Genomic DNA, 14,213 nt, shown 5'->3' with positions numbered 1-14,213 from the left:
ATTCAATTTAATTGGTATTTCTGATGGAGCAAATATAGACAGCTATTGCTGATGTGTAAATGTGCGTGTGTCCCTGTTTTTGCCAATGCTCTCATTTTACAAGTCATACTGCTGCTATCGGTAAAGACATATTTAATTGACCATTCGGGGGAATAGATACCTGATACAACAATATTATTGGTTATCTATATTCTGTATAAATTCAACAAATTAAATGACCTTTCCTCAGCAAAAACAAAACTGTCTCAATTATGGGTCTGCAAGCAAGTTGACATTTGCAAATCTTTAGGCTGTGTTGCCTGATAAATTGTACCCCATTGGAGAGGTTTGTGTTATGTCTAACAAAATAGCATATATCAGAAGGGTATTTATTAAACCGAGTAACCCTGCCCATGTCAAGTACAGGTATAGTTATGTGAAGAATTTAATCTAGATGCACATTTTTTCTGATGACAAATAAATAATAAACCAATAAACCTATATGAGCATTAGCTGTGTGTAAGTGTATGTGCATGCAGGTCCAGTTCATTTACAAAATTTAGACCAGAGAAGGCACATGTGAAACTGCCATTTATTTACATAAAGAGCCATGAAGCATGCGGTTCCCACTTAAAAATAATGGACACACACATTCCCTGTTCACAAAAATAGGCACATACGTTCAGCCACACACATGCACTGTGACAGCTCCTACATGCATCTTCAACAATGATTAGCCGTTCATAATAACAACATACAACAGGAATGCACATCGCAACAGAAAATAGTAAGAAATATAATACCTTAAAAAACATTAAGCAAAATAAATCCTCAAAATAATAAGAGTTTGAAAGGTTAGGTCTTCTGGCAACATGCAGAGAGATGTTGACGATGCAGAATTACTTATCCCCCACAGTCCAACAATTCAAAATTAGAAGAAAAAAACAAGGGACTGACAAATGAATACAAATGACATTTCTTAGCATGCCAAACGTGAGCTCCGTTCAGAGCAGGACATGTGATGGGTAAAAGAATAAACACACAAAGACATGCTTCTTTTGCATTCCAAAGCCATTCTTCCGAGTTTAAGTAACAGTGAAGGGGTACTTTAAATAATTGTTCTATCTAGATGTACTGTTCATTCGTATGGCTTTAACCCTTTTGTTTTGCGTGTCTTGCAGGAGGCCGAGTTCTCCATGACTCACAAGCACTCAGTAGGAAGGGTTAAACAACTCAAACCCATTAGGCCTGTGGGTGGATTACAGGCAGAGAGGGAGAGGGAGAGAGAGAGAGAGAGAGAGATATAGACAGAGAGCAAGAGTGAGAGCGAGAGAGAGAGAGATAGACAGAGAGCAAGAGTGAGAGAGAGAGCGAGAGCGAGAACAAGAGAGATATATAGAGAGAGAAAGAGAGAGAGAGAGAGAAATAGAGTGAGTGAGAGGAACGACGGGAGGGTGGGTGGGGTGGGATGGGGGGGTCCCTGCAGAGAAGGTCGGTCTCACCTCATGAATTTCTTGGGCTCAGTAGGAGGGGTCGGCGGGGGGAGAGGTTTGCTTGAGTTGAGCTCAAGGTGATGGAGGGGAGAGTTGGGAAGGGGTTCTAGCCGGGCGGGCTGGGGAAGGGCCTGGGACAGCGGCCCGCTCCCCAGGCCCGAGCCCATGCCTCCTGCCTCTGAAGCCCTGAGGTTAGAAGAGCTGCTGAATCGGCTGGCTGCTGCCTTCTCATTTTTTCTCTTTTGCTACACAGAAAACAGAAAGGACGGGTGGGTGGGTGGGTGGGTGCGTGGGGGGAGATTGAGGGTTTTGAAAAAACAAAAAGGGGGAGGTTCAAATGGGAAAAGAAGGAGAAAACATAAAAAGGAGGAAAGGGGTCTAGGGAGACTTCTTAGACACTAACAGGGATAGAGGAGAGGTGCAGACTCCATCACACTGTTTGTCCGATTGGTGTAAATGGAGATGTTGCTTGAGATGAGCATAGCTCAGTCTGGTTTTCGTGAAGCCAGTGCAAAGTCGCACTGGGAGTTTAAGAATGAAAGTCTAGATGGGTGGTCAACGAGATGAAACATCATCTCAGGCGTTTACAAAATGGCTTGGAAAGCAAAAGAGAGCTGGCAGAAAGATTCTGAAAACAGCAAAGGTAGGTGGAATTATATACAAACGAGCATGCACACACACACACACACACACACACACACACACACACACACACACACACACACACACACACACACACACACACACACACACACACACACACACACACACACACACACACACACACCTGATAAAAATTACATGAAAATCCCCACTTATTATAAATAGTGCACTGACCTGATGGCAAGAATAGTACAATTCCAAGAGTATCCATCTGTGTGTGCTATTTTGTGACTGATTTCACATAAAAAAAAAAACACCTGCTTTGTTTCAGAATGACCTGGTTCCAATACGATGGATATTTAATCATAATAAAAAATAAATCTTTCTTTATTGTTATTTAGATTGACCCCCCCCTTCTTGGTGTCTCGGAGGCCCCCCCATGCAGCCCCTCCTGTGTGCGGGGGTCTGCCACAGCGTCATCTCCTAGTCTACCGGCGCTAGCTACCAGAGCTTACCTTGATCAGGGGGTTGATCACGCCTACATTGGGATTGGCATTGAACACCTTGTTGAAGTTGGTCTCTCTATTGACCAATTCCAACTGGTAAAACTTCTTGTCATCCTGACGGGGAACCAGGTGGTCAGTATCAGACTCAAAAGTACAAGAGAAGAGAGAGCATCAAATACAAGGAAAGATATAGAAAACTCGTATTGATTAGTATTGTTGTTATTTATTGAAGTCATGAATTGAAGTTGCCTAGCTTTGATATGGACACAAAAAATCTCAACTAAACCATCACTAGTCAGAGTTTAGTCTGAAAATAAACGAATGGGTACTCACATCCATCATCATCAATGGAAATGACCTATCCAACAGACTGTATGTGCGTGCGCATATCTTTCCATAGTCACTACTGCTAACTATCCAACACTGTATGCGCTCGTCCATATGGTCTCTCTTTTACGTGCACCTACCACCAGCTTCTTGACCAGAGCCTCTCTCTCGGTCACCATGTCCTTCAGCTCCGCTATGACCTGGAGGTCCTCGGGACGGCTCTCCCTGTTCCTGAACTTATCCTCCGTCCCCTCCAGCCTGCAGGGGCCGGGCGGGGAGGACAGACACAAGACAGGGTGAGATAGGGAGGACAGAGCTTGAACCCATCGCACTTTCTTGGGGATTGAAGATGTTGCAGGTACAATTAAGAGCCATCATTTGAGTGCGGTTTGTTAGACAGGATGTATCCGTCCGTCAGCTATGAGTGAGTGAGGTGCACACTGAGAGCTGTGCAGATGCATCTGTTGACTGTGTGGTAGAAGGGGCCTGCCTCTGTTTGAAGCCATTCAGATTCCGACTGCTCCCTGCTCATTATTTACCAATCAGGGCTGGTCTTCCCAGATGTGCTCAGGAAATAATTCTTGCCAGCAATTATACGTGTGCACACAGCGTTAAACAGGTTGCATACTTCATGGGGAAAAGATGTCTGGCAAGGTCGTAGGAAAATAAATTGGTGATTGCGGCGATAACGAATAAATGCATACCTCATCAATTATTTTAGAGCACTTTTTGCACCTCAAAGATTAAGTAGTCATTAAGTAATCGACAACAATGCAGACATTGTGCGATGAGTCAGAACAGTATGGCAGTCTTGATTTATTGGTTCTTATTTCCCCTCTCCATAGGCTGAAGAACTACTGCAATGTTCAGTGACCAAACCGAAACCCGATGAGTATAGAAAAGTTTAACTGCAAAGGACTTCTTCAGTCTTATTCCAGATATGATTACTTGGCACCAAAGTGTCTGTTTGCTGTGGTAGGAAGTTGCAGTCGAGATCAAACGTAACTTCATTTTATGTTTTCTCTACAATCCGATCTATGATTTAGACCTTTAGACCTTTTCATGTCCTTCCTTTTCTCAGTTCCTCTTCATCAAGAGCATAACTTTCTGATGGTATATAGCTCGTTCTTGGTTAACCTGCATTTCTTTATTCAAAACATCCCTTTATCATCGATCCTGTATTCTCTGAATATTCAGTTTGCTCTGATCTTCTGCCCTCTCCTACACGTGAGGCCATACCACTGCTGCTTCCCTGAATTGATCAGTAACCTTTGTCTCTGCTGCTCTTCTTCCACCCTATAGTTTAGGATTCTTAACAGCTTATTTAGCAAGGCAGCATCTCCTCTGTCTCATCTCTCTATATCTCATACTTGTCTTCATCGTCCTATTTACTCTACTGCAGTAGAAGCTTAATCTTTGCACTATGATTTAGTGTTGATTCCCTACTTCCACAAATAAGTATTCAGAGAACACAACGTATTCAATACAAACTTCTTAGAAGGACCTGCATTAGCAACGTGATGCAATGTGATGTCCTTGGAAATATATGCAATACAATGTCACCTTCTGATGTGAAACACAGAGACACACTATCACAGGACTTGCTTCTAGGGATGCCATAAAGAATGCCTATAATACTACTATATAACTGTAGTACGACTGTACTACAGACATGGTACTGGGTGGGACCAGACCTCAAAATAAAGAAACCCATTGTATAGGTCATACAACTGTATATTTCTGTATTTGATGATCTCCTGTGAAAACCCAACATGCCAGACTATTTCATGTTCAACAATAACGTTCAATACAATGACTCATGTAAAGGGTAAAAAGACTATCCATAGATTATTTACTATGCTTGAATCTATGAAAGTGTAAATTGTATAAAATACATCTTTATAATATATGCGAGCGGTGCTTTTATATACAATGCTTTAACACAGCATCTAAATACACCAGAGAACAGCATGCCGACGGACGTTTAATGCATGCGTGCAGCACGCGCTGTGCACCTACAGTATCTGAAGAGCGGTGATCTTGTCCTTCAGGAGCTCCTGGGCCTTGTTGAAGTCTGAGAGCATGTTCTGGGTCTCCCGGTTGTGGATGGCGTGCATCTCGATCAGGTCTCTCTCGTGCTTCTTGGTCACCTCCTGCTCATGGACCCTGGAGGAGACACGCGTGGGGAACACAGCAGGAGAGACAATGACGAAAACAGATCGCAAGGCCAGCAAGCAATCCAGGCGCCACACCAAAATCATGTCCTCTTCTTTGCAGTGCACATGATGAAAACGTCTCTTTATCATTTTTCTTCCTATCCTTAAATGGATCCTCAATTAAAACATAGATTAAATTAATACTGGTGACCAAACGGTAATGAAAAGAAAGTGCAGTGAGCATTTTGTAGATAGAGATGTAGTGCTTTGTAGGTAGTGTCCTGGGGCTAACGGATGAATGACTGTGGATACCATAGAGACACATGAAATGGCCGACCGTGTCCAAGGTGGGATGCTTTTACCCTGACCGGCCCAATCATGTTTGACGTCCCTGTGAAGTGCTTTATGCTGGTATGCTTTGATTCAAAGTCATTGCTTTTGATTAACATCTCCCTGCACGCCGAAAAAAACGCACAGACACGCACACACGGTCACACACACACCCCGGTTTGCGCACGCACGCCCACACATGCACACACACACACACACACGGCCAACCCATGCTGGAAAATAATAAGTAGACTACTGACGTAATCTGCAAAGGACGAAGGGGAATTGAGAGGTATGGAAAGACAGCGAGAGAGAGAGAGAGAGCGAGAGAGCGAGAATGAGAAAGTCTTCTGGATCGTTCTCCCTAAGGGATGTACATCTCCCCTTCCCTGATCCTTTTTATCTATGGCTCTATATTTAGCCCTGCTACCAGGATTCAGAGTGACGTTATGTAACAGAAAAATAATTTCATTCTGTGCTGCCCTGTGTGTGTGTGTGTGTGTGTGTGTGTGTGTGTGTGTGTGTGTGTGTGTGTGTGTGTGTGTGTGTGTGTGTGTGTGTGTGTGTGTGTGTGTGTGTGTGTGTGTGTGTGTGTGTGTGTGTGCGAATGTTTGTGGGTGGAAAACAACACATCGCACGCATACACATGTCCACGAATGTTCAATGCTAATGGACAGGAACATTTTGTGTTCATTCAATCCTTTATTCTGCATTAGCTGCTAATGAGGCGGTCCCTTACACCATGTTGCGCAAACAGCGGCCTAAGTTATTCATAATGGACCTCAGGGAGCTTATTATCAGGCCATTACAGACGGCAAAGGCCTGTCCATGCTCAATATTAATCTACTAGATTGGGGAAGTGCACTTTCATTATACCATATCAGGGTTTGTGGCTCTTAAGAACTATGCAGTTATATTTGCATAGTGAGGTGTATCTTGGGGGACAAAAAGATGTTATCGTCAACCAGTTGACAGATGGTATTTGATTGCTAAATTATTAACTACTATAAACATACAAGTCCATATTCCGCTTCAGTACTAAATCATTTTTTTTAATTAATAGATAACATTTATTTGAAACCATTATTATTGAATTTTTTTAATTATATTATTATTTGAAACCCTTAGAATGACCAATCTGAATCAGGTGTACAACAATGCTGGTGTTTAAGAAGAGATAATCCAGGAGTAGATGCTAACAAAGCCTTTGTTCTTTTGATACTAGCGCAACAAGGAGTGCATAATCCCATCCATTCCACATATATAGCCACTTGCGATTCGTAAAAATATACAGGGGTGGATTTATATTTCTCATGGATTGCATGTCAGTATAAAAAAAAATGTGCTCGGAACCAATTGTCGTCGTCCTGGAAACAGAATTAATCCCTAATCCCTGAGACCAGTTAAAATGAGATTCACATGGAATACAGTTTGACCTTATAACTCCAGTGAACAGAGACAGACTTAAAATGACCTGGCAGGGGAAAGCTTTGTAGTACCATCTGAGTCCTGTCAGAAGCACTACTCTGTAGTCTAGGTGAGTGTGGGGCTCAGTTCCAAATCGCATACTTTTGATATTCACTTGAAGTATGGTGGTATGGGTATGGAAATGCAGGGATGGAGTGTGTTCGGGGACGCCTGGTTTAACCTTTGCACATTGATTACTCAATGTGCAACAGGTGTGCAGCCTCACCCAGCCCCAGGGTCCAATCAGACTGACGCCAGGTGAGTCTGACGCCAGGTGAGGCTGCTTCAACCAGCCGTCATCCACAAACACACACTCACAAAGAGATTTAGATTAAGTCATTCCAGTAGTCAAGCGTGTGTGGAATTGATTGATTAATTTAAATACTGCATACCAAAAAAGCTTGGTTAGCTCAATCTTGTTTTCCCCAAGATATTTGCTGACCTTATTTTTCTTCAATCAATCTTATTTATTAACTGCGTACACACATTTCACATGCATTTGTATTCTAGTGGACCAGCAGTGGAGGAAGTTATGATTTTTCTTGGTTTGTACTGTTGGAGGCGAGGGCTTTCAGTTTCTATCTTGTTAACTGCTTATACGTTATCAGTGAACAGATTAATCTAAACTCATGGAACGCTGACGCGAGTGGAGGAGCTGGGCATTAGTTCATGTCCGGTCATGTCTGAGGAGGCATTAGCCGTGGTATCAAAGACGCCTCTCACGATAAGATTTAAGTATATGGATTATATTACGGATCAATGCGGCTATTCAAACATTAAAGGTGATTTATTATAACACCAGGTGTGAGTGTGTGATTAGCCGTTACAAGACGTTCTGAAAATCTGCCTCTTCTGACATCACAGGGGGACGTTTCCACCTAGATGTATGACGGATAGATGAGCAACGTTCGCTACAGTCCACTGGGTAGGCTGGTAGACTGATCTATCCAGCACACATCTAGGTGGACACGCCCACTTGTGATGCAAGAAGAGGCCGATTTTCAAAACGGCTTGTAACGGCTAATCACTTTCCCACCTGGTGGTATAATACGTCACCTTTAACCAAAAGTCGGACAGCTTTCCAAAACGTTGTTCAGACCTCCTGTTGGGTCCCCCTTCCCCCTCCACTCACCTGATCTGCTGGTTGGCCTCGCTGCGGATGCGCAGCACCTCCTTGCCCTTGAGCTCCAGCTCCTTGGTGAGGGTGCTGATGTTCTCGTTGAGCGTGTGGATCTGGTGGTCCAGCTGGGCGATGTGGCTCTTCCTCCGGGCCACCTCGTCCTGGAGCTCCGTGATGCGGGCGAACATCTCACGCTCCTACATTCGGCGAAGGGAAGGGGCGTTAACTGACAGCTGGAGACAGTATCTACCACTTCCCCCTTTTACCCATCCATCGCACAAATCAATATGGAAGATTGAATACATCCGGATGGAGACAATTGCAACATTTCTAAATAATAATACAGAATTCCAGCCTTTCTAAACGATGAAAAAACTTAAGGCATTATGTTTTTGAAGATTGCTGGAGGTTCAGGATTTCTGGGTGCAAATTTGGGTGTAATTTTAGGTTTATATATGAACCTATAACATTTGTTTGAAACCACGGATGGCACCCTAACCTCATGGAACATATTGACCGCACATACAAATAAAACAAAAACAAGATAAGATATTAGTTCAGAATTAATCAAGCCGAGATAGTATAATATAATTATACTGAGGACCTTTGTTAAAACCTTTTAACGTTTAAAGAACTGCATAACCTTTTTCTCTTGCTTATTTAGCCATACAATGTGATATTGTACGGCATAGTAGTAGTTTGTATCTTCCCGCAAAAAACAGCCCGACAAATACCTCACCATGCATTTAACTCAGAGCTGATTATGTTCCAAGTAATCTCCCCGGCACTACAGCCATGGTGCCCACATTAGCAGCTAGCCTGCGGCTGCAATATGCTGTGATGTCTGGCTTCAGAAGTGACAGCCCACTCAGATGGGAAGAGTTGTCCGCCAAGCTTCTAGTACAGAGCATACATGCTGAAACTGTAGGCTGGGTGCGAAGTACAGGGCATGTTGAACAGCCATTTTCACAGAAACATATTTTATTTGAACAAATATCGACACAAACTAATATTCGTTTTTTCATTTGAATTCCCTGAAGGTTTGGAAAAACGCGGCACAGGGAATAAAAGATTTAGGAAAATGTTCCATCTGGAGGGGACTGTGGTTAGCTTTAAAGGTGTCATTAGTGTTCTATATGGTTCTATAGAACATGCTTTTATCAGGCAGATATCAGCTAAATATAATTTCAATGCTACATTTTCATACTTGCCTAAAATGATCAATGACCAAGAATGTAACTTTCCAGCCTTGATTTCTAGTCTTGTTCGCTATGCTCCTCTGGCCCACAAGAGAGCCTGGAAGATCACCCTAACCCCTGAATCAAGAGTTAGGGGTGGCGCCTGAGCTGTGATTGGGCCGTTTGGTCTTGACTAGTTAAAGGGCAGAACGGGCGGCTTGCTGGACCAATGGCTACTGCAACCAGGAATCTGATCGACAACGAGAGGGAGGGAGCTAAAGAGTGACTCACTGTGAGGGGCTACAGGGGGACTCACAGTGAGGGGCTAATGGGTGACTCACAGTGAGGGGGGGCTACAGGGTGTCTCACAGTGAGGGGCTACAGAGTGACTCACAGTGAGGGGCTACAGGGTGACTCACAGTGAGGGGCTACAGGGTGACTCACAGTGAGGGGCTACAGGGTGACTCACAGTGAGGGGCTACAGGGTGTCTCACAGTGAGGGGCTACAGGGTGACTCACAGTGAGGGGCTACAGGGTGACTCACAGTGAGGGGCTACAGGGTGACTCACAGTGAGGGGCTACAGGGTGACTCACAGTGAGGGGCTACAGGGTGACTCACAGTGAGGGGCTACAGGGTGACTCACAGTGAGGGGCTAAAGTGACTCACAGTGAGGGGCTACAGGGTGACTCACAGTGAGGGGCTACAGGGTGACTCACAGTGGGGGGCTACAGGGTGACTCACAGTGAGGGGCTACAGGGTGACTCACAGTGAGGGGCTACAGGGTGACAAACAGTGAGGGGGGGCTACAGGTTAACTCACAGTGGGGGGGGGCTACAGGGTGACTCACAGTGAGGGGCTACAGGGTGACTCACAGTGAGGGGCTACAGGGTGACTCACAGTGAGGGGGGGCTACAGGTTAACTCACAGTGAGGGGGGGCTACAGGGTGACTCCCAGTGGGGGGCTCCGCTCAGAAGGCGGCGCCCTGGGCCAGATGAAGGCCAGGCTCACCTGTATGCGGCTGTTCTCCAGGGCAGACTCCAGCTCCAGCTTGGCCGCAGTGGTCTCCTGCTGGTGGGTTTGCCTCATGTGCTCCACGGCAGACGCGTGGATGTGGTTCAACTCCGAACGTAAGGAGGCTGACAGGAGTTAGAAAATGAAATAACGTTAAGGAATGGAGATTACAAATGGTTCAAGGGAATCGTTAAGAGCAGACGTTTATCTGGACAAATCAACTCCCATTGACTTGTTTTATGACTCCAATTTTCCATTCAGATCAATCTGTGAACTCCCTAGGGACAAAGATAACCTTGTGCAGGGTTGCTGCTACACCAACCACTACAGACTATGCTGGGTATAAAAAAACATGCAAGTAGCAGATCTTCTAAATGCCACTTAAACAAATCTGCAGAGTAATTTCTCTGATTATTTGGCTCTTCCAACTCATTAATGTGTCAAAATGTGACGCATTAATATGTCAACATGTGACATATTAATATGTCAAAATGTGACATATTAATCACCCCTGTGGGTTGATCCGCCTGCCACGCCCTGTCCCCGCTGCAGGTAACATACCCCCCCCCCTAACAGACGCCTCTTGGGGTGCCTTGAAGGCGCTGCTGTGTGACGTGGCAGGTTCTGCTTGCCTGGTTCCCCCCAGAGAGGGGTGGTGAAGGGGAACAAGTGAACCAAGAGGAACACAGCCCGTCTGTCTTCCCCGGGTTTTTCGTGTTGCACTCGTTCGTGCCGAGCATTGATCATCAGTGACTTGCCTGCCTGACTCTCCCCATGCCTGTTTCTGACCTGATTCTGTCTGCTGTCTTAATCAAACCCTCCAAACTCAAGCCGTCTCATGTCTGCACGGGGGCTCACGCCCGGTTCAGGATCACGTTGTGTTGTTTCCATATCCTCTGTTTAAAGGATTTGGCCGGTTTGCCAAGACCCCCGGTTATTTATTGACATTGTCTATGTTGATGTCATGATTTTTTGTTCAGCTTACACCCTCTCACTGTGTAGGCACGTTTCCAAATGAGGCAGTTGGCAAGCTGTGGACATTTGTTATATATACGTTTAGCAGCTCCCATAGCTGTAGTTTTGACTTGTAAAACACAAGTAAGTGCATACCCTGGCTGCCCTGGCGAGGTCATTTTCTCCCAAAAGTGCACAGAAACAAAATAATCGACAAGATTAGATTCTGTGTATACAAGCCACTGCGCATGCTCACAAACTGATTTGCACAGCTACATTTCTATGGAGATAGTGGCTGCGCTTAGGGCAGTGTGATAATTCAGAGTGCGGAGCAACATTTAAATAAGCGTAATTGCAGGAGGGGGTGTTTTATATCTTATTGGAACGCAGCCTAAACATTCCCTTGTGAGTCAAGATGAAGTGCTCGACTCCCGTTTGTATGGAAGTACGAAGAAGGAGACAGTCGGCTAATCACAAATTGCACGCCTCGCCGATCCAGTCCATCGCAACCGCTGGGTCGAAGCAATTAAATATCCAGAGTTCGATCCAAAAATCTAAGATTCAGGAATTGTGCCGTACCCGAGCAGTTGAGGTAACGTCATGAAGCTCTGAGGCACCAGAGCATCACCAGTGCTAAACCGAGAAGCTCCCTTGACTACTACCCTGATAAAAACAGAGGGGTCGCAGTGGTCTGCCCTGGGCTTATCCCCCCCCCCCCGATAATCGTTGCCTGCATCTTTAATAACAGCGCTGCGATCCAGACTCTAGTGCAGCTGTGTCTTTGTGGGGCCCGTTACCCAGCATGGCCTTGCCCTCGTCCTCCAGCTCGAAGCGTAGCGTCTGCAGCTCCTGCTCCGACTGCTGCTTCAGGGTCTCCAGGCTGTGGCGGTGGGCCTCCCTCAGGGACTGCAGGTCCACGTGGTGCTGGTGGCGAAGACGCTCCTCCACGTCCTGCCCAGAGGGAGACAGGGGAACAACAGGAGGGGAAGGTAAGACCCAGAGAAGACCAAGGACTGGACTCGTCTGGAGAGATGGAATACAATTCAATGCAATCCACCATTCACAGGTAGCGTACATATCAGGCAGCTATCTGTTGGACTCTCACAGATTACCTTCTGCCCCCCCCCCCCCCCCCCCCCCCAAGTCATTCGGGGAGAAAACATGAAAATTGTGTTTCTGTGGGCACTAGTTTCAATCGTCTCATGTCACCCCTGTATGTGTGCAGCGGCCTCTTCGTGGGTATAGGGTTTTACTCTCACACACACAGTCTACCTATGTGTGTCTGCTTCAGAGCTTGAATCGGATGGAATCTGTGTTGGACCTTGTCAGAAATGAAGACGTTGAGTCCTCAACGTCACTTATTGGTTTGCAAACAAACGTTTAGAAGAGGTGGACTAGTCGCAAGGCGACAATATCACGGCTCGTTTGACCGAGTCTGACTCGGATACGGCAGAACTTCAGTGTAGAAGTTTCACACTGTACACATGTTACATTGTGCAAGGCAGCGACAATAGCGCTATTTACGAGCATGCTTCTGGAAAACACACAGGCGCTCTTTTGGATGACAGAACACCGACTGTAATTCAGTCATGTTTATTTAATCCCTGACCCATTATTAGTAGTAGCCAAGGTTAGAGATGATCTATTTTTTTGGCCTGGTTTAAAAAAGGCCTATTTATTAGAATCATTATTTATTTTCGAAACCACATTGCTGAACGTCATCCGTGTACGAATGCACCCAGGGAAAACTCCTTGCTGTAGCTAAGATTTAAGCGTTGTAAAGAGAGCAGATAATAATGGAAGAGAACGGATGCATTGAAACTAAAAACACTTCCCCTCCCACTCTGCTCCCTTTCTCACTACGTTTCTCTGCCGTTTACAAGATTTGCATTTCATTGTTTCATTTCATCGTTTCATTTCACTGTTGACAGGCAAGATGGATCCCCGGAAACAAGATTAGCCACCCTGGTGACAACAATATGTATTGAATATGTGTGGGGACGGGTTATCAGAAGATGAAAGACTCGCTCAGGAGCGGGGGTGGGATGCACAGGTAAACAAACCACAGAGGCATATCTTATAATTCAACGGTAATGGACTGGGTTCCTTTCTCTATTCCTTCAGGTGTATTATTAGAAAAAATACAAATCATATATGCTCTTCCAAAGCAGAATTAGTTTAAGATTCTTTCTCTATTTTCTTTAACTTATTATAACCAACTTATAAATGGTTTCAACCGCAAAATTGTATAATACATCAATCAAATAATCATGTATCAATATTCCAAAAATCACCTATCAATATCACAATAATCACATCAATACACTTTACTGGGCTCTTCCAAACACGGAAGGCAGGCCGGTGATGTTGAAGCCGGTTTGTTGTATGTTTTGCTGATCATGATACATGACCTGGTGCTCCATGTTGCCGTGTAGGAGATCTCTGTAGGAGAGTGTGTGTGGAGATGGCTGATGCAGCCTTTGCACATTGATTACTCCATTTGCAACAGGTGTGCAGCCTCAATCTGCCCCACAGCCCAATCAGTCTGACTCGTGCCAGTGGAGGCTGCTTAAACCAGCCACACACACTCCCAAGGTTGGAATGAGTCCCAGTCCATAGACCGGATCCGCCCGGTAGTCGATCGTGTTTCGAAACAAGGACCAGTCCTAACGAAATCCAGAAGACACGATTCAGCTTCCCTCCCCTTCTCCTTCAGGTCCTTACACCAGAGGAACCCTGGGGAGGCTCGCCTGTCTGCGCTCCACACCGCTCCAACAGAGCGTAGCAGGGCCAACAAAACCCAAGCTCCAAAGAACACTTAAATCAAGCCCATGAAACAGGCCTTGCAGAAAACACCCAAAATAACTCAATAAACTGAATTACATCCATTCACCTCAATCTAATCACATTCATGGATAATCACATGCATTTTATGTCATGTATTGCATTAATTGTAATCATATCTTAGTTTTTCAATAAAGATATCTAGATCTCCCCTCAATTGTCCACTCTCATACACTGAATACTAATACTAGCGTCAAATCGATTCCAATGCTCCATCTTAGCGTAGCTTAACCCAGGGCTTAG

General features: G+C 45.1%; 1 protein-coding gene across 1 annotated transcript in view; it reads right to left on the bottom strand.

The window, feature by feature from the left end:
• Positions 1-14,213, bottom strand: part of fam184ab (family with sequence similarity 184 member Ab) — a 46,208-nt gene that overhangs the window by 1,746 nt on the left and 30,249 nt on the right. Inside the window, exons 15-21 of the mRNA XM_056581728.1 lie at positions 11,924-12,077; positions 10,170-10,297; positions 7,994-8,178; positions 4,928-5,074; positions 3,049-3,166; positions 2,591-2,695; positions 1,482-1,717 (exon numbers count right to left, since the gene is read on the bottom strand). Of these exons, the coding sequence (XP_056437703.1) occupies positions 1,482-1,717; positions 2,591-2,695; positions 3,049-3,166; positions 4,928-5,074; positions 7,994-8,178; positions 10,170-10,297; positions 11,924-12,077 (1,073 nt within the window). The remainder of the gene's footprint in view (positions 1-1,481; positions 1,718-2,590; positions 2,696-3,048; positions 3,167-4,927; positions 5,075-7,993; positions 8,179-10,169; positions 10,298-11,923; positions 12,078-14,213) is intronic.

This window comes from Gadus chalcogrammus, chromosome 21, assembly GCF_026213295.1.
Source record: "Gadus chalcogrammus isolate NIFS_2021 chromosome 21, NIFS_Gcha_1.0, whole genome shotgun sequence".
NCBI lineage: Eukaryota > Metazoa > Chordata > Actinopteri > Gadiformes > Gadidae > Gadus > Gadus chalcogrammus.
The sequence above is the reverse complement of the archived record's forward strand: the minus strand, read 5'-3'. Positions and strand labels throughout refer to the sequence as shown.